Source organism: Eptatretus burgeri, chromosome 11 (genome assembly GCF_056783735.1).
Source record: "Eptatretus burgeri isolate ZD-2024b chromosome 11, Ebu_testis_v1, whole genome shotgun sequence".
NCBI classification, from domain to species: domain Eukaryota; kingdom Metazoa; phylum Chordata; class Myxini; order Myxiniformes; family Myxinidae; genus Eptatretus; species Eptatretus burgeri.
Window position 1 is genome coordinate 81,420,244 of NC_140971.1, and position 27,265 is coordinate 81,447,508.

Sequence of the window (27,265 nt, forward strand, 5' to 3'; positions counted from 1 at the left end):
AGTCTCTGAGAATATTTCGTGAATATAATTTCTAATAAGATTCATCTCTCCATAAACATTCTTTCTCTTCCATATACATTCAAGGTAATGTTGAAGGTGCATGGTCTCTTTTAAACACTCTTCTTTAGACCTTTAAGTATCTTTGTTGAGCAGAGATGAAATGACAAACCTCTCTTATGCTCTTGTCTGAGCATATTTTGATGGATGGATGGATGATCATGGACATTAAACTTATATGGAGAGTCAATAAATATTTGTTTATGTTCTATTTTATAAAATTGTTTTGTAGCACTCATCTGATTTTCAAATGTTTTCCTTACTCTAACTTTTTCTCAAACACTAATGCATGAATTTTTGAGAAATGACAGCATTTCTCAACTTGGATATTTTCCAAGACTTGCCCCATTGTTCTCTTTTCTGTTTTTCATCCGGACCCAGTAATTCGGAAAAATAGACTATTTCTCATTTTCTCAAAAATGCTTTATAAGGCTGCATTTCTCTCACTCAAAAAAATATATTGACCCGACGGAGATGAACGAGAATTTGCTTTATGATCCAACATTTGACCAAACAGAGATGAACCATCTTTCATCTGAGAAAGAATATAATGACCCATCACAACATTGGTAAGCTTCAAACACTATGTGTGTGTACGTGTACGTGTACGTGTACGTGTACGTGTACGTGTGTGCGTGCGTGTGTGTGTGTTATAATTGTGAGGAACAGAAAAGAAAATGAGGTGTGTGTGTGTTTTTTTGTGTCTTGTTAAGTCTGGCTTCCTTCTTGGAACTATGGTGCAGTAATTGGTCTTCATTTTGATTGTATATGATTAATTACATAATGAATTATTTATTTTCCTTTTTATAACAGCATTTCAAACTCACTCATATATGAGGTGAATTGTTATGTTAATGATCTCCACAAGGAATGGAAAGCTCGGAATGACGTCCGGACAGAAATCCAGTTCGTTTGTCAGGAATTTCACAATGACCTAAATATATGTATTAATAACCTGCCTCCGAGATGGATACCTCTGAGACCTCTGATGTCACAGAATTTACCCAATGTTTCAACGCTTTTTGAGGATTTTCTTGAAAGGCATTACACATAATAAAATACGATGATATTAAATTTCAATGTTCTTTGAAGATTTACTGGAAAGGTATTACACATGATCAAATACAATTATGTTTGATGAGACTGCCTGTGTTTCCTGTTTTTATAGTGTCAATCACAAAGAAAGTGCAGATATGTTGCCTCTTGTTCCAAACAGTCATCAGAGGCAACCCCAGGTAATTAACTAGAGGGGGAGCACTCGGGAGAGTGCAAAACCTCCGCCGCCAATACTGCTGGGTCACTCAAGTGAACCTTATATCTTATTCATTAAATATGATGTCAACAGTGCTGACAGAGTTATAGTTCTTTTCTCCAACATTTTTTTTTGGGGGGGGGGGGGGAGGGGTTGGAAATCACTTAAAACATGTAGAAATGCAAAAAAAAAAAAAAAATTTTTCTCTAACAACTTTTTTGTGGGGGGGGGGGAATACAAAATCTAATGGCATGATCCTTGGACCATACCTAACCCCCCCACCAAGTTTCGTCGAAATCCATCAAGGAGTTTTTTCCGTAATACTGTTCACAAACAAACAAACAAACAAACAAGTAGTCACAGACTGGTACTTACGAAATCGTCAACTTGACCTCTGAGCTTGTCTAATAAAAGCTGTCTCTTGAGAAGGTAGCGACGCAAACCAGAAGTTTCTATGATGATTCTGTATAAAACCATCAAAAATTGTAACGTCGACCGAAGCAAAAATCTCCATTTCTCCACACAATTATTTTATATTATTTTATCAAAGTCACAAAACCGTAATATTCGGCCTTCCACCAACAATCTTTACATAATCCGACGGCTTAGCGAGTCAGGCATGCGACAATAACTTTATTGGGATAAAAATGACTTTTAAACACCATCTTTATCGAAAACACCATCAGCGCGCACACGGAAAACCTTTACCTGACTCAACGACGTGTCTGCTCAAGCGCACTGCATCACGTGACGACCCGTGACGCGTCGAGTGAAATATTTTTTATACAATTTTAAAACGTCTCCAAAACATCCGATTTTTACCAGAATTTCGACAACCGAGTTTTAAGCGTCCTAAGCGATCGCAAAAACCGAAGATAAAATTAAAATCGAAGTTAACACGAACACGTAACGTCGAGCGAAGCAAAAATACTCCATTTCTCCACATGAATTTATGGAATTATGTTTGACCTCACTGTGACCTTGACCTTTGACCGATTTTGACTAAAATCTAATCAGTGCTAGCCATCACCCTCCTGAATCACGTGGTGTAATTTGACATTGGAAGCTTCTTCCGTTCTCGAGTTATCGTGCCTACAAACAAACACACAAATAAACCAATGTCACCCGCAGGGTGACCCGTATCTTGCCAAAGGGTGACCACGTGTGACTTCTTTCAGGTCACACTGAGGTGAACAGAGCTGCTATCCACCAGGAGTGACTCCTTGAGGAATATCTGCCTACGAGAGATTCCGATGAGAATCGTTCGACAGAGTAACTATGAAAAATATGCATTTGCCTCATAACGTCACCAAATGACATCATAATGTCTCAAGCTTGATATATCTAGAAAGCACTCATTGAGGTGTTCAATTTGAGGTACTACACGATATGGTTCCTAAAAAACTTGAAAATTTGACCTTGGGGTCAAATATGTTTGACCTCAGGCGCTAACCATGAAGGTCAAGGCCAATCGCCACCAAAAACGAATCAGCTGAGTGCCAGACCATATACTACATTCCCATAAAGTTTGGAGATGATTCGATTAAAATTACTCAAAAAAAATAAGGTTTTCGTCGACCTCTATGATTTACCACAAAGTGACCTTGACCTTGACCTTTATGTGTGCTGAAGGGTATTGTAATAATACTACGATATGTGTACCCACAAGAGTTTCCGATGAGGTGTGTGTGTGTGTGTGTGTGTGTGTGTGTGTGTGTGTGTGTGTGTGTGTGTGTGTGTGTGTGTGTGTGTGTGTGTGTGTGTGTGTGTGTGTGTGTGTGTGTGTTGTAACAGGAAAGAAACACTCAGATGATTCAAGAATCCTTACTGTCTCACTTAAACATTACATAATAAAATCTGTTGTGCACATTTCAATGTGTAATATATTGTGTTTTAAGTATTAATTATATCTGTTTGGTTTATAATTATTTAATTCTTAATTACGAAAAAAGGATAAAGGAGGGGTAAAAAAAGAGAGGGGGGAGGTGGGGTGGGAAGGTGTGCTCCCCCCAATGACCCACCACCCCCTTCATCCCACCCCTCCCCCCTGTGTGTTTGTGGGGAAGGGTGGGGTGGGATGAGAGGGGTGGTGGGTCAAGGGTGGGGGCTCACAAGGGGATGGGATGATGGGGTATATGGGTGTGGTTTGTGTAGGTGTGGGTTGCACGAGTGTGGTTTGCTTGGGTGCGGCTTGCGTGGGTGTGGCTTGTGTGGGTGGAAACAAAGAAGGGGCCGAGTGAATTATTAAATTAAATAAACACGTTGTGTGTGGAGAACTAATAAACTAATCATTGTATGATGGATGTAGATGTGGTGTATGGATGTGGATTCTGCCTCTCCTCTCTCATCTCCCTCTTCTCCTTCTCTCTTGCCTCATTTTCTTCAACTCCTTCCTCATACCTGACTATCCTTGAACCACTTTCACCCCATAGAATATCATATATATATATATATATATATATATATATATATATATATATATATATATATATATATATATTCATATAGATTTCTTAATATTCCTGCATCCAGAATAAAAAAAATTACAACAGGAAACCAATAAAATGTATTCTGATTTTCTAAAAGAGCATTGTATATTCTCAACTTTAAACCATTTTCATTATTTTACATTTTAGTTAAATCCAAAGTTGTTGGTTTAGCAACATCAGTATAAAGCCAACCTTTTATTGAAAACACCCCATTTTTATCTTATAGAACATGTTTATTAAAATACCGAATACCCTTTTCTTGGAGATATGCTTGGACACAGAAATTATAATTTTCTTGAAGCCTTCTTGCTGTCATTTATGTATCAGATTTTGTATCAGATTCAGAAATCTGATACAAAATCCACCAGTATCAGAAATATGTATCAGACATATGTGACAGATTAATATGATGACAGGTAATACTTTTCCATCTTCCCATTGTTAAATCAGTTTGTATTCCCATACTTTCTATATAAAATCTTGTTCTTTGTGTTTTCATGATATAAACTATGGCAAAGCTGTTATTGATTTTAGCCTTATTAAATTATTTTATTTGTTGTTTGCTAATCGTGCTTCCACAAATCTCATTATCAGCACCAAATGGATAACATTCTTTCTTACGAGACTGATATAATTCTTTCAGGTCTTCTTGGTTTATTTTAAATGACCAATTATTCCCTAAATCATTCATATCATATCCCCAATGTTCTATTCCCATACAAACGATATGCCCCTCTTTATAAAATTTTATTTCAATTGAAACTGTGAATTCTGAATGACCTGGAGATAAAAATCAACATTTCTGTATCTTTGGAATACACTGCTATATTATATTATTTAGGGATATATATTGTGATAAATCACTTAATCTCTACCAAGTTATTCGCCTCAGTCGGGCTTGGATAATTTAATAATTTATCAGCATTTTTCATGTTAATATTTTTTGTAATACTATATTTCTGTCATTCAGCCTGTGCCTTTGTGTAATAATTTGATAAATCAATATCCAATTTTGGGGATACACCAAAGGTAGAACCACCTTTTCCAAGGTAAGTCATTTATATTAGATTCAAAATAACATCATAATTTTTCTTTATTTTGTTTGAGTTGAAAGAATACATATGAGACATAATTGAGTTGAAATAACACATCATAAAATGAGATATAATTGACCACAACACTTGGAATTTAATTATTGGACTTGAAATGTTTGATAAACACCATTCTGGAAGAATTTCATGACTTCAACAGGTGGTGGAAGACCATAACGATCAAAATAATATTTAACCTGATTGTTATAAATGCAAACCCAATGAGAACCTTTTCCATTATGATCTTCTAAATTCATAATAATATTGTTTGTATGTTTAGACAAATTTGTTAATTCATCTCTCATTCAAATAACCACATTATCAATATTTAATTTCTTACAAAATTTGGCAAGTTCTACATTTGATGTTGTATTTTTTCCAATTTTTTTCAACCACTCATCAATGCTCATTCATATATGAGAGAGATATAATCCATTACCCCTTTTAGTTAATTTTACACCATCTTGTGCGATAGAAGAAAGCACATCTCCAACTCACAATCTTGCTTATCAGGGAGGCTTTCAAGTTTTTCAGCAAAATCTACAATTACACCACTTCCACAAATTTGTTTCTCCAACTCTGTTATGTCTTTCCAACTCTTTTTGAGCCTGTATTTGAGCCTTCCTTTCATTGGCAGTTTTCACTGCTGCTGAAATACCGCCCATAAATGCTCCAGCCGCACTGAAACCAGCAAATAAAGGAATTAGAAATGGGAGAAATCCTCCACTCATCTCTCTTATTGAATATTTATTCAACATTGGTTTTGACATTTTAGTTTTAAGTGAGCCAGTATCGTTCAAGGTTTTCCCCTGTTCTCTTGAGCAAAACATCAATTCTTACTGCTCCTTTTCTGAATTGTATTAACATTAATCATACAAGGCTTTTGATTTTGAATACTACATGATGGTTTATTAAGATTTATTTGATTAACATATACCCCAGTTGACACTTTACTACTCATTTATCACAAAATTATGAGACTAATCACAACACCTATTCATGAGACTAATCATTAATACTAATCTGTATTAATTTGTAATTCTGTTTCTTCCAAAAGCAAACAATATGTATCAACTTCTTCACTCTCTCCTCTTTCAATGTATCGGGAAGTATCCACTCTATTAGACTTTATAGTTTCCTTTTGAGTGCTCAGGTCAATTGCATAGATTGTATGAAGATTTTTTAAATGCTTCCATGTCCAAAATGGGTTCTTTATTACCATTGCTTTCACATACCTTATGGTAACACTTGTATGCTTCAGCATAATCATTTTTCCCAATCAATTACCAATCAATCTCGTGGCAAAAATATTCCATATAGAGAAACCAGAAGTTGTTTCACCTTCGTATTATCACTCAACGCATTATTCTTATCAGTCGCAGTATCAGCATCTGGTTTCTTAAAAATGAGCCATAGGTGGTGTGGCTTTCCTTCGAGAACACCAAAATTCCATGTGTAAGTGATTTGGTTCAGTTGAACATGTTGAAATCTGCTTTTCAGGTATGATACATTTAGTGGTTTCTTTGAGTTAAGTCTTCCATTCACCATTGCTGCTGTTTTAAGATTAGGATTATATTCACGAATATACCAACTCATTTCATCAATAACAAATATATTCTGATCACCAAAAGTATTAGCAGCACCAAAAAGCAATGTATTTTCATTATCATTCCTTTGTCGTTGAAATCAAAATTTAAGTCCATACAGAACTTTATCATAATAACAAAATCCAAAGACAGAATACCTTTAAGAGGAACTGCCACGGTAAAACTATTACCTGCTTTTGTATCGTCATTATACACTGCCTTTCTTTGACTCTAACCAGGTCTGTATTTGTTTCCGTTGCCCCCATCAGGAATAAAACCTTCGACAGCCCCCTTACCCATTCTATCACTGAATGAATATCATGTAAATTTCATAATTTCTGATGTAGCAGAGACATAATCAACCGATTCAACTTCTTGTGTTCCAATGTACTGAACAAATGAACACGATCAAACATTTTCTCAAAGAAATCATTTATGAGTGTAGCGTTTGTGTTATTCCCAGCCTTCGTAAATGTAAATTTACACAACAAGAAAATATCGGCTCGATTCAAATAAGTTTGTTGATTCTTTATTTCAATAATTTTTGTTCCATTTGAAATTCCAGTCTGTCCTGTTATAGCATTTACCTTGAAGTAATCAATTTAAGTGGAGTTTGAGATGACAATGGTATCATCCAAATCATAGATACTATCAATTATTTCCATACTTGTATTTATTTCATAAGAAAAAAAAAGAAGAGATGTTTAAACTTTTGAAACCCTGACCCAAGTATTTGAATTATTTTCTGTTGTTCTTGGGGAGACGACTGAGTTTTGCCTTTCTTAATTTATTTTATTGCTTGCAATTTATGGGATTCCTTTTGGACGTCTTTTATACTCTTTATAGCACCCGCTACATTTTCCACAGCAGAAGCAGTTGAACCATGAGGTCTTTATGTTTAAGAATAGTGGAATCTATACCAATTAGAGTGTCAATTATCCTATCTCCTTAATTTCTAAATTGATGTCCTGCACCCCGTTGTCTCTAAGGTTTATAGTATCCTCGACCAAGATACATACCTTCACCCTTATAGTATGGGGAAAGGAACATCCAATCCCTTGTAACTATTTTATATTATAACGTAAAATTACAAAACTATATATATATATATATATATGTATATATATATACATATATATATATATATATATATATATATATATATATATATATATATATATATATATGTATATTGTTACGAATTTCGCCCGCCCAGCGTGCGATCGGCCACGTAACTCGAATCGCGATGCGTCGCCCACAGGAACGGACAATTTGGTCGTGACCCTCCTGGAACTACCACCACGGAGCGAGCCACGGGTGGGGGTTTAACCCCACCACAACCCAGTCCGCATTCTACCCGCGTGAAATAGGGTGAATCGCCGAATGTTGATAAACCTAAGTACCCGTGCGGGTAGCGTACCGAGGAGTTGTACCACGCGGCAGGTCGACTCCAGACACGAACCGCTTAAGCTGCTCGTTCCGTGCTGCAGGGATAACCGAGCGGAGTTATCGTCGACCTCGACGCTTCGTGATTATTTATTGGGTGTCTACACCCACTACCAATCCCTTATGTGATGCAAGATGGAACTTTCAAACAAAGGAAAGGACGCAACGAAACGGGAAACAGTTTGACAAGCACTTTTAATTCGCACGCAGACAAGCACGTATTTTACAATCATACAAAAATGCACGTACACAGTCAAAGCAAGAACAATACGCAGAGTTAAAACTGAATAAAGCAATGTACAAGCACTTATACGGGTTTACTTAATAGGCTGGCGCCTCACACACACATTTACACCAAAAGCAAAGAAAATACAAGCCACCCTCATAGGCAAGGAGGCAGACAGGTCCGTGGACCAAATGAACGTGGGACCTGGGTGATCCGCCAGGTCCACGAGACCGAAGGGGTCTTACCCGCGCCCTCGTGGCGCGATGGCGGGCTAGCCGTAATGTCCGCGTAACGCGCCTGACTTCGTGCCCTGGTATGGTTGGTGAGCTCCTCCAGGCGTGCGTTGCGCAGGCACGTGTTGGTCGGTCGACACCACGGTTGGGTTGGGGAACGGATGGGGTTACTGGCACAATCTCAGCACGGATGGGGGGGGGAATTGTTGATGCTCGGGGTCGGGAGAGGGGAATGGCGGATGCTCCGTCCCACTAGCGGGGTCTCGGGACCGCACCAACTCCGGCGAACTCTCGCTCCCGAGTCCTCTTCTGCGTCCCTGCTCTACTCCGCGACTCCTCCCTCGACCTAAACTCCGAGCTCCATCCCCTTCGCCATCTGATCCCCTCAACGACAACCTCTCAGACTCCACGACTTCCGACTAGCGCCACTTTCTGCACCCCTTTCTGCACACACGGGCTGCGTTGTGCTCGCGTCTTTATAGACCGGGGGAGGAGCTTGTATGCAGATTCATGGATCAAAACGCGCTTGGAGGCAGGGCCACGTCACCCGACGTTCAGCCATTGGTCGGGCAAAAAGGGGCGTGAGCCTCCCCTGATCCGATTTCCCCTCCTAAAAGGAACGCATTCACAGCGGGTTCGGAGGCGTGGCCATGCCACCCGATGCTCAGTCATTGGATGGAAGAAAAGGGGCATGAAGCCTTCCTGATCCGCTTCTCCTCTCCCGAAAGGATCCATGTGCACTGGTGGCTTGACGCGTTCGGCAAGAATCACCGAACGGGCTCTGGACAGCACGACGTTCGGTGTTGACAGGTGGTGTGGTTGGTGGTTGTGGAAGGAGAAAGGCGAAGGTGGTGGGGGGTTTGCTGTGGTGGTTTGGTTGTTGGCGGGCATCGTTTGGGAATGGCGGTGAAGCGATGTTTGCGGGATGGAGTTGTGGAGGTAAAGAGGCGAAGGTGGTGGTGTTTGAGTTGTTGGCGGCTTAATGGTCCAAAATAACGATAGAGAAAGAAAAATGGCTAACTCAAAGCGTCGCAGCCCGGATGAATCACACATATTCCCCCTAAACAACAGGTGTGGACAAACTACACATGAACTTATCGATATATCTAACATGAGGACCTTTCTGGTGTATTGCAAATTTCCACAGCCGTAACAATATATATATATATATATATATATATATATATATATATATATATATATATATATATATATATATATATATATATATATATATATATATATATATACAGTATATATATTCTAACGGTGCAATGGGGGCAGTCAGTGGTGACGGTGCAACGGGGACAGTCAGTGGTGACAGTACAATGTGGGCAGGCAGTGTTGACGGTGCAACGGTGGTGGGCAGTGGCGGAGGTGCAGCGGGTGCAGGCAGTGGAGGAGGTGCAGGGGGTGCATGCAGTAGTGATGGTGCAGTGGGTGCAGGCAGTTGTGGATATGCAGCATGTGCAGGTAGTGGTGGAGGTGCAGCAGGTGCAGGCAGTGGTGCAGGTGCAGTGGGTGCAGGCAGTGGTGGAGGTGGAGCAGGTGCAGGCAGTGGCAGAGATGCAGCAGTGTTGTAGGTTAGGCAGTAAGTAGTGACGACTGTTCACGACATACAAACGCTTGGAAAGTAGCAGTATGCTACCTTTGTAAAGGAGCACCTGGGCAACAGATCTAAGTCTCTGTTCAGCCCACTGAAGAGAAACAAACTGCCATTGTTCAGCTGCCCTCAGTCTAAATTGAAGTCCAATAATCAGCAGCAGATTACATTGCTTAAGAAAACATGTGCCCTCTTCTCACAGTTGTATGTGTCCTGTCAAGTCGGTGATAGAGACATTGAGGAGTTATTTTGCCATGAAAATCAATGTTATCCACCATCATTGTCCAAATTTGGACAGTTGCGGTCAGGGACAAAGGCTGACCTAGTCAAGTGCTTTGAGTAAACTTACCCTACTCCACCAGAACAGGTTCCTGAGGTTGATGTCATTCTCTGAGATGGCACCGCTATCATTAACATGTTGAAACCAGGCCCTGCCAAAACCTTCCATGAATGCTCCAAGTGCATTTTCCTGCCCTATATTCAGACCCAGCTTACGAAATCCAGCAGAGTAGACATTGTCTGGGATGAATATATTCCAAATAGTCTCAAAGCAATGATGAGGAAAAAGCATGGACCAGGTACAAGAAGATGTGTTCAACCAAATAGCAAGATCCAAGGAAACTGGGAAGGATTCCTCAAAGTCAGTGAAAACAAGAAAGAACTCTTTGCATTCTTGCCGCAACAATCGGTGACAATCCAAACTGAAAAGAAGGTCATTTCTATGTTTGGCAAATCGATATTGCTGAATTCCCCAAGAGAAGACATCAGTCGCCTTTCTCCATGTGCACACGAAGAAGCCGACACTAGGCTACTACTCCATGCAGCAGACGCTGCTGCGAATGGATACCAGAAAGTCATGTTGAGTACTGTGGACAATGACGTGCTTGTCTTGGCAATAGCATTGTTCAACCAAACGAACCTGAGTGAAATATGGGTATTATTTGGCACAGGAAAGAATTGTAGACTCATACCAGTACACACCATTGCCCATACCCTCGGTCCAGATAAATCTTTGTCTCTGCTAATGTTCCACGCCTTCACCGGTTGTGATCAGACATCATTCTTTCTGAACCGAGGAAAGAAAACAGCATGGAACACAATGAAGGTTTTCACAGATGTCGTAGAAGCCTTTGCGACTCCTTCAGACCTCCTTCTGAAGAGTACCTCCTTCAGACGAGACATTCAAAGAACAAATGCAAACAATTGAACGGTTTGTTGTCGTCATGTATGACTGGATAGTGAACAAGCTGCTGTAACAGTGTTGACGATGCCCGAAGAGAGTTATTTACTCAAAAGGGGAGATCCATTGAGTTCATTCCACCTACTTCAGCTGCACTGTGTCAACACACAAAGCGGGCAGCATACACTGAACAACAAAAATTTTTTACTGGAGATGTGTAAAGCGATTTAGACTAATTTGGGTACGCTGATTTCAAAAATCATAACCGTTTTGTTGTATCACGTCAGGATTTTCAGTAACAGAAATATTCCCATTGCCTAGAAGTCAGAATTTCAATGAAATTTACTAAAATTCATTTATTTCATCATGAATGCTTCAAAATTATAGAAATTACAGAAAAACTCCACTAGAATGGAATTAAAAATGCTTGAGGCATTTGGCTTTGCGTTTGTGCTGCTCTGTGTCAGTTTCACGATGCAGGAACCAGCAGAAATCGCCCATCATGTTCGGGTTGTGCCGCCCTTGGTAACGCGTCTCCATGAGTGAAATCTCTTGGTGGAATCGCTCGCCGTGCTCGTCCGAGACTGCTCCCAAGTTGTCAGGGAAGAAGTTCAGGTGCTGGTGTAGGAAATGGATTTTCAGGGACATCCTGGAGCCAAGTTTCCTGAAGGACTCCAGAAGCTGCTGCACTATTTCTTCATAGTTGTCCGCGCGCTCGTTCCCCAAGAAGTTGTCCGTCACAGCTTTGAAGCTCCTCCACGCTGCCAGCTCTTTGGGGTTTAGAGTTGTCGGAAAAGTTTCGTCCTTCATAATCTGTCGGATTTGCGGTCCAACAAAGACACCAGCCTTGATCTTGGCCTCCGACAAGGTGTTGCCAAACTTTTCCTTGAGGTATAAAAACCCACGCCCATTCAGATCCATTGCCTGTACAAAACTTTTCATCAAGCCGAGCTTTATGTGGAGTGGTGGAAGGAAAACCTTGGCTGGGTCGACAAGGGCGACATGCTTCACGTTGTGTCGACCAGGTACATACTCTTTTCGCTCTTCCCAATCTTTCTTCGTCCAGTGATTCTTGTCGTCTCTGCTATCCCAGAGACAAAGGAAGCACATGTATTTCGTGAAGCCTGACTGCAGCCCTAACAACAGCGCCACCACTTTCAAGTCTCCGCAGATGTGCCAGTTGAAGTCATTGTACTTGATGGAATCAAGCAGCTGCCGCATAGTCTCATAGGTCTCTGTCATGCCGAACGCGTGAGCCAGTGGGACTGATGGTTTCTCGTTGCCATTGTGGAGCAAAACAGCCTTCAAGCTGTTCTTCCCCGAGTCGATGAAGAGGCGCCAGTCTGCAGGATCGTGATCACACCCAAGTTCTTTCAACAGACCGTTGATGTCACTGCAGAATGTCATCGTGTCTTCCATCTCAAAGAACTCAGCCATGTCTCTGTGACGTGCTCTGAACAAGGATATCTTGGTGTTAGGTTCAAGTAGATTCCACTGCTGCAGCCTTGATCCAAGCAGCTCTGCCTTCGCCTTTGACGGCGAGAGATCTCTTACAAGATCATTTAAGTCTCCCTGGTTCAGAAGGTGTGATTCTTGAGTGTCGGGTTCAAAAGGTTCATCATCACCATCCTCTTCACCACTGCTTACAGCTATGTTCTGATCAGCTGGAGGTGTTGGAACGGGGTTCTCGTCATCATGAGGCACAGGTTTACGAGCAGAGACGCAGTCAGCGTACTTGATGTGACCTTTAGTCTTCTTGTTGAAGCCGGCGATGCTTGTGCAGCAGAAATAACAATCATCATGATGATTCTGCGGCTCACGCCATATCATGGGCACCGCAAATGGCATGCTCGCGCGCTTGCCCACCAACCACTGAGTCAAGGTTGTGTGACAGCTTGTGCAGCAGATGTGTGGTGCCCAGCTCTGTTCTTGGTCCCCCACCTTACACCCGAAGTAGTGAAAGTAGGCGGCCTTCATTTTCACTGCTGTAGATATACTTCGCTGTTGATCTTTTTTGGTATACCGACCACAGACATAACAGAAGTTGTCAGGATGATTGGTACAGGAACGCCTACTCATCTTTATCTGAAAGAAAGAAATATAACACAAGTTAACAACAATTGTACGAAATAGACATGTTAAAGACATATGTAAATTTCATTGAAATCCTGACTTCTAGGCAATGGGAATATTTCTGTTCCTGAAAATCCTGACGTGATACAGCAAAACGGTTATGATTTTTGAAATCAGCGTACCCAAATTAGTCTTAATCACTTTACACATCTCTAGTAAAAAAAAAATTTTGAAATTTGTTGTTCAGTGATATCAGGCAGGGCATTGCTGGGGGCAGGCCTTACTGCGAGATCCAGTTACCAGATCCCGCTGACTGGGGATGGTTTAAAGGGGCCTCACAGTTGTGGGAACTTCTGTGGACAACCCTGCCTGAAGCATCCAAATCGTGCAAAGAACGTCTTAAGTGCGGCTGCAAAGTGGAACTTGGATGCCTGTGGCAGTGTAAGTGTGTGAAGGCAGAGATGGCATGTACATCATATTGCAAGTGTCACGGAGACTGTGAGCATCAATAACATGATTAAGCAATATTAAGAATCATTTTTTGCCTTGAGGTCGATTGCTGTTTCTATATTTAACTAACAATGTACTGCTAAAAACCATTGCTGAATCTTGTTGTGATGCGATGACTTTGATCTATTATAACAAGATGAATGTGCACGATATTGATAGACGTTCCTCTTGAAAAACAAATCATAGTAAAGCCCATGCCTACATGTGATAGTAATAAAATAATTATAATTTGAAGAAAACCTGACTTCATTAAGGATACATTAGCTTTTGCAGTTATCCACTTAACAGTTGGGGAGATCCACCTCTCCAGAAATGGAGGTAAAAACGGTTATTTTTGTCCAATTACTTTGTATTCACATATGATAATATTCCAAAACTTAAAGACGCATTGCGTAGATGAAAGTTACATGTCGTAAGAACGTTTTGCCAACTGCAGAACTAATGTGCTTTATTATAGGAAGGGAGAGTTTGCATTCCCCTTTTATTATGCAAATGAGATAGGCAACAATTTGGTTTAACGATGTAATTTGGTTTAAATATATGAGGCAATATGCGACTCAAAGCATGGAAAGAATATATCAAGTTGCGTGGATGTTATTCAGCAAAAACGACCCTTTTTACCTCCTTTTCAGAGAGGTTGATCCCCTCAACTGCTTAAGCATGGTGGCCATCTTGGATTTCTGCACCATTTTTAAAATTGTTGCATTGTTGAAATATGCAAACATCAGTGTATAAACTAACTATGCAATATCACGGAAAAAAGAATGAAAAATATGAAATTAGTACATTTGAATATTATAAACAAGTCAGAAAGCAGTTTTTTACTCGGTGGTGGCCATCTTGGAAAGAAATTGAAATGGCCCCATATCTCGAAATGTTCAGCACATTAACAGCTACATCTGTGCCAATTTTCGTGCTTTTCACCCAAAATGCACAATTGGTCTGTTATGTGGCACCATTCTGCAGCACTACAAGAGGATTAGATGAATTCAAATGTGAAAAAAACTTAAAGGTCTAAAGAAGAGTGTATTGAAAGAGACCATGAACTTTCAACATTACCTTGAATGTCCATGGAAGAGAAAAGATGTTTATGGAGAGATTAATCTTATTAGAAATAATAAACACAAAATATTCTCAGAGACTGTTTGCAAGAAAGCTCTAACAGCATTTGATGATAAAAGATATATCATGAGTGAGGGAATAAATACATTACCTTATGGGTTTAAAGTGTAAGTATGAATAAAAAAATGTGGTTCGGGGTTTTAACAGGTTACCGCCGCCTTTTTTATAATTGATGAATAAATTAAGTTATTCCTGAAAATAAAACACAAATATTTATAGGATCTCTATTTGAATACTCAATTTTGTTAAGGAAATGATCACATGAAAGGAAGGCGAAGCCCATCCCCACAGGGAAAGTAGTGTCAAAAGGGAGGTGTTTAACGAAGTTATGTGTTTCCGTTTGAAAAGGAGAAATATGAGTGAGTGCAAGTGAGCGAATATTGCGACTTTGAAAAATGGGACACATTATTGTGTCAAAACCCTCCCTTTTTACGCTACTCACCAAGCCAATTTGCTGTGTGTTGGTACCTCTCTCACCAGCTCTGGTACTTCTGAAAAGGATCTCTGTGACTCTCTGTGGAACTGACTCAATCTGTAAACTTTCCCACCCAGATTTCTCTCAATAGCAAATCCTCCCTTCTTCTGGATTTGGTTATGACCAATTCCCTGCCAATGTCCCGTGCTCTTCTCTTGCTCAATTTGGTTCACCTGATGATGTGCTCATGAAGATCAACATCTCTCTAGTCATTTTCAGAGAACAGCCTCAGTGCTGATGAGTCTGGCAATTCACTCAGGCAACCCGGCAGGAACTGCAAGCAGACATCGCATTTCGGGACTGATCTCAGATATCTTCCGCCCCTGATATTAACTAATCCTGGGAATTCTTCCACAGAAATCTGCTCTCTATGGTTGATGCTATGCAAACCAAGGTCTTCAAGCTCATTGGAATCTCCAGCTGTTGTGCATTCACTCACATGGTTCATTGCTTACGTGCTGCCCCAGGTGGATGGCTTCAATTACTCCCTTGTGAGTGTTCTTTGTCGAGCCCTTCTATTGGCTCTTACAAATCATATGACATGGAGGTCAAGGAGCGGATTCTCCATTTTGCGATTAAGCGACGGCCATGTCATTTTGCCTCATGCCATCTGCCGCTCTTAATCTGTGCCTTGGAATGCTATGTCTGTCAATAAAAGTTTAATGTGCTTCATGATTGTTACAGATATACAATTATTGTTGCATGCTGTATTTGAGATGTTATTTTAGCGATTCAATTTTATGTTTTCTCTGCGGCTGTGTGATATACTTGTAATCCACATTGCCTTGTGACGTATGCTTTAGATTGCCAGGATGATATATTTAATTTAATAGGCATGTATTCCACTCCGTATTAAGTTCGGCATATTTCTGCTTTGTCTTTGCAGTTTCACACTTGTTCCATGAAACGTTCGAGTTGGACGTGCATCCAATCTCGGCCAATTATTTAGGACAGTGTTTAGTGCTCTGTCTAGCTGTGCAAAGTCATGCACAGCGAGGACAGAATACCCACGATGTGGCTGAATCTCTGGGCCTAACATTTTGCAATCACAGACAGGTTGATTCTCTCTGTCTTCTTTGCCTCCCGACCCCCCCCCCCCCCCCGCAAAAAGTATCTGAAGAGCACACACAGTTCACCAGAAACCCCCTTGTAGTGAAACTCTCAAAATCCAAAATCATTGCTCAACTCCACTCATTTGTTCCTCCCCCCCCCCCCCCTCCCACTTATGAAGCCAACTTCCACATTCTCTTCAATCTCATTCTTCCATCCAGATTTTCATGAAACCTGTTCACCACCATATCAGAACTTGGACAAACCATATTTCAAAGCCCCTATCCAAATCCACGATCTTTTCTACACTTGTTAAACTCCTATTTTTTTTGCTTCTTTATCCATCTTATCCACCCACTGCTTTTCCCCCTTCCTTCATCCTTATCTGCACATGCCTTGTTGTCAGTCTCTGTTTATTTTTTTTTCTTCAGCCCTGTCATTCCAACTTCTCTTTCTGCTGTTCATCATGTTATGCTGTGTCCTGATTTGTTCTGTGTTATAGCTCTTCCACGAGCCTCGACTCTGGAAAAAAAAAAAACAGAGGAGATTTAAGATGGTAGTAAGGCAAGGATGTTTCACTCAGAGAGTAGTTAATGCATGGAATGGTCTCCCTGGAAAGACAGTGGCAACAGAAGCAGTGGATAGGTGTTAATTGTAATGAGATAGGTACCTGGAACATTGGAGTTAGAGGGGTGTAGGGACATTGACAGGACCTGTAGGTTGTTTGAATATGGATAGGTGATAGTGTACATCTGTGCTAATTGTGATGTCTGTGAGGGTCACTCAAGGGATAATGTGTGGTTGGTGTTGGATATTATTCACCCTAAAACCACCTTCGCCAACCCCCACCCCCAAAAAAGCGTTACTTAAATTTTTTTAATAATAACAATAATATAAAAAAACAGAAGTTATTTTCATTTTTAACACCCTGGTGATGTCCCTGGGCCTGGCACACTTTTCTCATCACCACTCCATTCCCCTCATGAAATTAAGTCATTCGCTTGACAGATTTATTTAATCTTTTGTTGGTGTAGTGCAGGCATGGTGGGCCGAATGGTCTCCTCCTGTGTCAAATGTCCTTGCTAGTGCTTGTTACAATGGTTTATCTCTTCAGTAATATTGCCTGTGAGGCAAGCACAAAGAGGAAGCAATCAACTTCATGAAAAGGATATTTGAGAAATAGCTGTCATAGCTGAATCTGCCATGCTTGGATGACTTATTTGCAGAGGAAGAGTAAATTTACCAAACTGCATTGCTGTATTGAGATCCCCCTGCTGTAAGGGAAGTCCAATAATAACACCTTCCCATGGGTCTTGTTTACATGGCAAACATAGCTCAACAAGCTCTAGCCATGGTTCGAGAGAAATCTGTGGAACTGCAAAATTGTCAGGGTAAAAGCGTGAGATCTTGTGCACCATGGATTTGAATGAAGCTGGAACAAGTTTGATTCCATCTGTCTCTGAGGGTGAGATTAATTGTTCTAAGAAAACCAAACAGCAAACACTAAAAGAAACAAGGGAGGCTGGGAGGAGGAAAGGAGGGTCAGTCGAAGAATGCGATGCTGCTCGTTTTCCAATAGACCCAAGGATGTGTCTTTGTGCATCCTGGCATTGCTGTACGATGAGAATAATGGCAGAAGATGGAAACATCATCTATGAAAGGATTTTCAAATTGCAATCTGAAAAGTGACTTTTGAAGGCAAGCAACATCACATTAATCCCCAAAATCTTAACTTTTCATATTCTCATAACATAATCAAATCTTCCCAAATCACTGATCTACAAAGGGAAATCAAATGGAAAGATAGCTGATTGAAATGTGTTTAAAAGGGAGAGGGGGAGAGGGAGTGAGGGGGAGAGGGAGAGAGGGGGAGAGGGAGAGAGGTGGAGAGGGGGAGAGAGAGAGAGAGGGAGAGGGAGAGGGAAAACCACCTGGGAATTTCATTGGTGACTCCTGAGCTCGAAAAAAAAAAACTTTGAAAGAATAAAACTTTGGATTTTATGGCACAAGAATAGAAATCTCATCGAATTTTATTTCCACCGGTGCGATTATATCTGGTACCAGCCTTGCAGATGTACAGTGAATGGAAAATGCATCCAAAGCTTAAATGGCTCATCGTTGGAAATGGGCCATTGAAGCTTTGGAAAATACAAACTCCAGATTGGCCATATTATCCCAGGCATTCAACCAATCAGATATATCTGATATGAACTTTTCAACCTGAAAGAATGGCTTTTCAACTTGAAAAGACAGTTGAAGCTGTTGCAGATGATTGTGAATCCTCTTTTTTTTTCTTTTCTGAAACTCCATTTCCAGATGGGTCTACACTGTGCTACTGGATCATCAGAACAAGGAGTGTAATTATGAGCAGGTGTTTCTGTCCTGCATGTTAAATGGCTCCGAACGAGGAAGAAAAATAAAGATGGACTCTGAGCAGATGGCACATGATTTAGAAACATTCACTGGTAGAAACTTGGCTAATGAAATATTAAAACTTGGCAAAAAGATTTGGAACAGTATACTAGGTAGCCAGGTCAGTTAGGTGCTCTCGGACACATGCCAGTGAGGAAACTGGTGAAAAGAGAAAACAAAACTTGGAGCCTGTCACAATGAAATAATTTAGATTTAGGAGCTGCTCACCAGATGGTCGACCCAAACCGGGAATTGCTTCCAGCTGTTGAAGATCCTTTACTTCCCAATCCATATGATCATTCAGGTCTTGGCTGAAGGCACATTTCGGGAAAATCCCTTCGATGACACACATTCCTGCATGTTGACAGATTCATAGGAAAGAGAAAAGAAGGCAGATATTAACTTCACAACAACATACCTTTATCTGTGAATGCTAACATGTCCTAAATGGGTCTAAATATGCACCTTATGGTAATAATGTATCCATTAGAAACTGGTGGCAAGAGAAAGTTATGCTGGGAACTCTTCAAGATTGGTTTGGGTTGTCACTTGACAAGACCTGTGTAGAGGTCATGTCGTATTGAAATAATGAGACTCGAAGGCCTCAACTGTATGGCATGAGTCAAATTTTATTTGTCTGTTCATCAAGTCTTTGCATTATCTACATTATATCTCAACCATTTTTACATTAAGAAATATTGCTCTGTGAATGTAAGTAAACAGAGATCCTGCAATGCAGACAAAATGAACTCTTCTCAAATCACACACACACACACACACACACACACACACACACACACACACACACACACACACACACACACACACACACACACACACACACACACACACACACACACACACACACACACACACACACGTGCAGCCTTGAGGCTGCTAGTTGCATCATTGGTTAGAGACACAGCTTTGCCACTGATGAAGTGCCCCTATTACTAACACACTGGTAGTCATTTCGCTGACCTTGAAAGGATGACAGGCTGAGTCAACCCCACCTGGTGTTAATTCAGCAGCCAACAGGGCTCAAACTCAGCACCCTAAAATCCCAAACCAGCCACCCTAACCACTAAGCCAATGCCAGGCTTCTCATATTACTTAACGAAGGATAGTTAAATGTAAATCTGACTGTTAATTTGCAATTGTTGACTGGCTTTGACACCACACATATATATTATAGACTCTTGGCATCAAAAAGCTACATATATGGAAGAAAAAGTTTCAAATGGAGCACCTCACCCCCATGAGAGCACTTAAATTGCATTAAATGAATGCAAATTTTAATGGAAATTAATGCAAATTGTTGCTCACAGCTTGGCTGAATGACAAAAGATGCCATTTGCATTTTTGCCTTCTCCATCCTTACCCTACATGTTGCATGCTGTATTTGAGATGTTATTTTAGCTATTCAATTAAATGTTTTCTCTGCGGCTGTGTGATATACTTGTAATCCACATTGCCTTGTGACATACGCTTTAGATTGCCAGGATGATATATTGAATTTAATAATATATAAGTGGTTAATAATAAGTTTAGAATTCTGTGCGGGCATGGGCAACTTTCGAGTTTAAACAACTTTACAGTTGAGGTATTAAGTAAAAATGTTCTTCCCTTTTTCATCACAAAGCAGAGACACGTTTGTGATTTGTTCAAGTTTGAAGACGTGCCTTTTGGGTTCATTAGTACAAAGAGGTGCCAAAAACTATCGCTCGTAAAATAATAACAATTCATTTTTACCCAAAAGTAGCAATGGTCTTGTTAGAAGTTTAAATATGTCTCTTTCAACAGGTTACTCAGTCAAGATCAAAAAGCCTGCACAACAAAATTAGTGAAACTGTTTTTTTTCTGCACCAACAGATTTTTTTGTTTGGGACACAACCGATTTTGTCAAATAATGCATTACTTGTCCATTACTGTTGTGTGCTTTCAAAACACCACCTTGGAGGCGAATGCCAGGAACAGGATTCACATCATATATTTCCCTACGGGCGTGTTGCAACAGCTTAAGAGAAAATCCACAGGGAGGAAGACACGAATTGAAAAACGTCGCAGCATTATTCATTTCTGCCAGCATTTTGGCAATGGTAAATTGAACTATTCACAGGGAAGCATGAACTCATGCTTTGCTTTCTGCATGGAAGATGCTGCTTTGTGAAGTTGGAAGAATTATGTGCGAACTCAACTGTCTCCATAATAGTGTGGCAATTGTCCTGAAAAAGACTTTCCTATTGCTGAAATCTGTAAATAAGGTTGACTCAAAAACATGTTTTGTAGAACAGGAAAGAAATGGTTAATGGTGAGATTTTAATGAAACAATTAAATTGCACTTTTTGGATGCTTTTGGATATTTATATTCCACTTTTTTGAAATGATAATAATGGAAACAAATGTTTTTCTTTCTCCAGCTTTATTTGATATATATATATATATATATATATATATATATATATATATATATATATATATATATATATATATATATATATATATATGATCACTTTATTGGAAATAAATGTTAAAGTAAGTGAAAATAAATTATGTTTAAAAAAAGAACAATTTCCTTATCTATATAAATATTTTCAAGTGTTTGTGTGTTTGTTTGTACGTTATTCTTTAATGGCCGAACCATAGCACCGAGAGACCCCAAATTTTGGGTGCTGGTACTTCAAAATCTGAGCAAGCTTTTTAATATACCATGTGTTAACCTTGACGTCAGTTTGGAGGCCACCAAAGGGTGCTATGAAGTGTATATTGGGATGTGGCGTCAGGTAGTGCTGCCGCCAGCATGCAGGCCAATAACTACAAGGTAACCACTACAAGGCCAATAACTCCAGAGCTTTTCAATGTCCAATACATCACAAAACCACCACTACAAAAAGCTCACCCAGCCAGGCAATGCTGGGTATCCACTTGCCCCCCTCACCCCCACAAACCCCCTGAGTAGTCCCTGCTAGTATTATTGCAAACCATAATTTGAACTAGAACAGGCACTCGTAGAGCACATACCTTCGCCGCAGCCACTAGGTTGAACATGGCATGAGAGTGAAATGAGGAACTAAAATTCCACTAAATCTGCTCGGGAATTTCGCAAATTTAAAGTCCATGATCCGGATTTTGTGAAAGGATTTTGTTATTAGAACTATTATGATTATGACAATTTTAGGTGATTCGTTGTCCCGAGTGCCGAACTCTGTAGCATGTAGGGTCGGATTCGGTCGAATGTCACTGACCACGCAGACACGACCTGGATCAAGTAGATCATGTTTTCAAATCCGAGCGAGGACAAAAACGTCATTTTAATTGGCGTCTAATTAAACAAGAAAGTAAAACTTCTTTTACTAAACCATGAGCGAAGCTATGTGCATATCAAACTATACCAAGTCTCCTTAATGAAAATTTGTTGTATTTTACTTAGTAACTAAGTTTGGTAGGGCCCTTATGGCCCTTGTTGCATCAACAGACACAGTTTAGAGACAGAGATATATTGTAGTTATTACCTTTGTATTAAGTTGTCCACAACGCATCTCAATACAAATATGCATTTCATGACCCCCATGACCTTTGACCCACAACCGCTACCTAGGGTGACAATAGTACTATACCTTGTGTCATTTCAGAAGATGGGGAATTGAACACTGAACAATTTGGAGTTAATTTGATGTAAATCGGAAAGATATTAACCGTTTTCATCATGAAAAAACGATGTTGACCTTTTTGTGACCTTGACCTTTGATCCGATCGCTCCCAAAATCTAATGGATTTGTCCTTTCATGATGCCAAACAAATCCAAAACAATTAAAGCCTCTCTGCGTTTTGTCTTTTTTTGCGTTAAGTTGTCCACAACGCTTTCCGATATAAATGTGAATTTGTGTGACCCCCTTGACCTTTGACCCCCAACCGCTGCCTTGGGTGACAAAAGTACTATACCATGTGTCATATTAGAGGATGTGGAATTTAATTTTGAACATTTTGGAGTTAATTTGCTGTAAATCAAAACAAAATTGACAATTTAATCGCGAAAAAACGATTTTGACCTTTTTGTGACCTTGACCTTAACCTTTGATTCGATCACTCCCAAAATCTAATCGATTTGTCCTCTCGTGATACCAAACACATCCACAAAATTTCATGACAATCTGCGAAGTGGTTTTTGTGTAATGTTGTCCACAACGCTTCCCAATCAAAAACTCCATTTTGGTGACCCTCTTGACCTTTGACTTCCACAGACTAACTAGGGTTGCAAACACTATACTATACGCTATATCAGTGGATCGGGATTTGAATACTGAACATTTTGGACTTAATTGATGTAAATCGGAACAAAATTGACACTTTAATCGCAAAAAAACGATTTTGACCTTTTTGTGACCTTGACCTTTGATCCGATCGCTCCCAAAATCTAATCGATTTGTCCTCTCATGATGTCAAACAAGTCCACAAAATTTCATGACAATCTGCTAAGTGGTTTTTGAGTAATGTTGTCCACGACGCTGCCCAATGAAAAATGCTTTGTGGTGACCCCCTTGACCTTTGACCCCCAACCGCTACCTAGGGTAATTACACAACACTTTCCTATGGCATAGCCTAGAATGTAGAATTGAGTAATGAACATTTTGGTGTTGGTTTTATCTCGTTCGGATAAAAATTGACCGCGTTATGACGAAAAAACGATTCTGACCTTTTCGTGACCGTGACCTGACCTTTAATCCGATTGCTCCCAAAAGCTTCGCCTGGCGTCCTTGAGTAACTGCACATCTTCTCTGAAAATTTCATGTAAATCTGTCCAGCAGTTTTTGCGCAATGTTGTCCGCACACATATTTACCAATAAATAAATACACAGGGGTCAATATAATACCTTCGTCAAACGAAGTTTGCGAAGGTAATCACTAAAACGTTGCATCCAAATAACGTTATTCCACCTATCATTTATAACTTTCTTAAATTTAATATACGTTTGGATGAATGTAGATTGGAGCAAAATATTAAATTAAAACGACATCATATTATATATTTGGAAACCAAAATTATATTTTTGTAAAGATTAATAACCAAATTTTACTTATATTTTAGAACTTTATTTGATTGGATATACATCTTAGTTGAAGTGAATAGTAAGGTTGTAAAGTAATAATCTATCAGATTCTAAAAAAAAAATTAAACCATAACAACTGGTGTTTTTATTTTACTATACAAGATCAAGGCTCATGGAAGAGTGAGTAGACAGACAGAGGTTCAAATACAATGTATTGACAGTGGGACAGTGGATCATCATATGTGGGATGACATAATAAGCAAGTGAGTCAGTAAAGAGAAAAGTAACCATGCTTCCGATCAGTTAGAAAATTAAAACATATAATATATTCCCCAAGACAACTATATCATAATTCTGAAGTTTCACGTCGATTGATGAAGTGGTTCAAGATAAATTAATTTTTTTAAGATTCCCGTTGAATCCAACACGGCTGCCAGACCATATGACCTATAAATTCACTGGGGAACAATTTTTTTCTTATTATCTGTTGCATGAGATTTTTCAACTTATTATATGTATTTTTTCAATGCTGATTTCAAATCTGAAATCGGTTTTCCTCTACATGCTCCAGTTTTCATGCAATTTGAAACTTGTGATTTTCACAAAAAAATGACACCCATTGCTATTTGCACTCGGGATAACTTGAGAACTCGGGGTGCGATTTTGGACTTTAGTGGAAATATACGATGCCTAAACTGCTAAATAACTATAGACCGTATTCGTTTTGCACACGATTAATTTGGCATCAATTTTCTTTATCTTTAATAATATTTATTTATCTTTATTGATATATATATATATTCTTTAACTCTGTTTTTCTTTGTTTCAGATCTGATCATGGCTTCTTCAATAAGACATAAATGTGTAAATAATCGTGATGCATTCTGTTATGTATGTGGCTGCTCCACACTACTTCGTCAAAAGCGCAATATAACATTGTTTGTAAGGCGTGCCAAAAGCCTATTTTGATGTTCCCCTTGGCGACCAAGACAAGAAATGGGCTCCTCATATTGTATGTCATAATTGTGAGGAAATGCTTCGTGACTGGACAAAAGGAAAACGAAAGGGTCTGCCTTTTGGAGTTCCCATGGTTTGGCGAGAACCCAAGGACCACGTAACTGACTGCTATTTTTGCCTGGTCAACACAAAGGGTGTCGGCAAGAAAAACCAGCAAAAGATCTCCTATCCCTGTATTCCCTCAGCAATTCGACCTACTCCGCACTCTGAGGAACTCCCCGTTCCAGTCTTTAATGGTTTTGTCTTATCTGAAGATGAAGGCAGTGAACATGATCAGCAAGAGCATGAGGGTCGTGATGACGGGCTTCAAGAAATGGTTTCAGAATCCAAAGCCTCCTCCTCTGATACCAAACAGTCATCAGCCCCTCAGCAGATTAGCCAACCGGAATTGAATGACTTAGTGCGTGATTTGGGGCTCTCCAAGAAAGCAGCTGAGGTATTAGCCTCCAGGCTGCAAGAAAAAAAATCCACTTGACCACTCTGCAAATGTTTCATATTTCCGAAAGCGGGACCAGATCATTGTCGCCTTTTTCTCAGAAGACGAGCAGTTTGTTTACTGCCACGATATCCCAAGTCTTCTCAGGCAATTAGGTGTTACTTCGTATAATCCAATAGAATGGCGATTATTTCTGGATACCTCGAAGCGCAGCCTCAAGTGTATTCTCTTGCACAATGGCAATGTTTATGGAGCGGTTCCAGTTGGTCACTCAGTGCATTTGCGAGAAGAACATAATGACATAAAAATGGTCATTGACTTACTCAAATATCATGAGCACAACTGGATCATTTGGGTGAACCTGAAAATGGTCAACGTTCTCCTTGTGAGCACAACTGGATCATTTGTGTGGACCTGAAAATGGTCAACGTTCTCCTTGGTCAACAGAAAGGCTTCACAAAGTTTCCATGCCATCTCTGCATGTGGGACAGGCGAGCTGATGTTGAAAATGTTGAATTGCAAAATATATGTTTAATATGAATTTGCTTTTAATACAAATTGTAACTTACCAAATAAATGTTGATAATGGTGGATTGCAAAAAATCTAGAGCTTACAGAGAGAAACTAACTTCAGATTTGAATTCAGCACAATCAAATTAGGTAAGATCAAGTGCTGTTATCAATGCAACAAAAACTTTGTACCCCAGTGATTATTCGTAAATACCCTGGTACAGTATTACCAAGGCTTGGTGAACACATGGGTGAAGTTACCCCCTCTATCTGTCAAGCGGTTCTGGAAAAGAAGATATTTAAAGGTTTATTCTTCAAAAAATCATAGCTGCTAAACCATGTGACCAATGATGTCATTGGTTGAGAATTGTTGGTTCCTCATAGGTAGGCGATCATACCTGCAAAGGTTCACCTTGATCTGTTCAGCCAATTCATAGAAGAAGAGTTTTGAAGGTTTTTTCTGTTTAAAAATATGGCTGCCAAACAATGATCATCAGTTTACCCCCACCCCCACCCCCACCCCCTCCCCGCATACAATTTAGCCCTAGATGACCCTCAAAAATTTTCATTCTGATCAGATAAAGCGTTTGACGTATGCAATTATGATGTCATAAGGAAGCCAGCTTTGACATCATCGAAAAATTATTTATCTCCCATGGGGAGTACTTGGCATGTGCCAAGTTTCAATTTTTTCCATGGAGCAGTTTTGGAGATACAGCGGTCCAAAGTTTTTCCTTTTGCCAACATGGCAGCCACACCATATGACATGATGGAATAATTATCATTTTAACATTCTTCACGAGTAGTCGCACCTATGGGTGAAAATTTTTATCTCAATCTGTTAAGCGATTGCAGAGAAAACAGAGAAAATTAGCATGGGCGGATGTACATACATACGCATTGACAGATGAACAACCCTAAAACATAATGCCTCCAGCGACTTTGGGTTTGGAGGTATAACAAAAGGAAGTGTCAATCTACGTATTATTTCTGTTAATGTCTGCGCGTAATTTGACGTATCTCCTCCAAAACTGCTGGACGGATTGTTGACACTTTCGGCATGTGGGTGCTCTGTGGTCTAATGAACAGCATGGGCTATGTGAGATCACGCCAGACGAACAGGTTTGGGAATTTTGGGAGATTTTCTAATTTTTACATTCGTTTGCATAGCGACGGACGTGTGACGTCACTGCCGAGAGGCATAATGCCACTCCTCGAAAACAGCGTCTGCAATGTAAAACCCTCTTCTGCACATGCTGACTACCTCAGAAGGTGAATTTGACACAAAAAAATGTAACAAGAAACGTATTTAAAGTAAAGATTTCTTAAAAAAAAAATATTATTTCTGTTAACGTCTGCGCGTAATTTGACGTTTCTCCTCCGAAACCGCTGGCAGAAATGTGCTCATTTCCCATACACTGGGGTTTCTTCATGTGACGAAGACGATGC

General features: G+C 39.9%; 1 protein-coding gene across 1 annotated transcript in view; it reads right to left on the bottom strand.

The window, feature by feature from the left end:
- LOC147017488 (receptor-type tyrosine-protein phosphatase mu-like) overlaps positions 1 to 27,265 on the bottom strand; it is a 513,419-nt gene that overhangs the window by 410,799 nt on the left and 75,355 nt on the right. Inside the window, exon 2 of the mRNA XM_085847977.1 lies at positions 19,034 to 19,159. Coding sequence (XP_085704103.1) covers positions 19,034 to 19,159 — 126 coding nt within the window. The remainder of the gene's footprint in view (positions 1 to 19,033; positions 19,160 to 27,265) is intronic.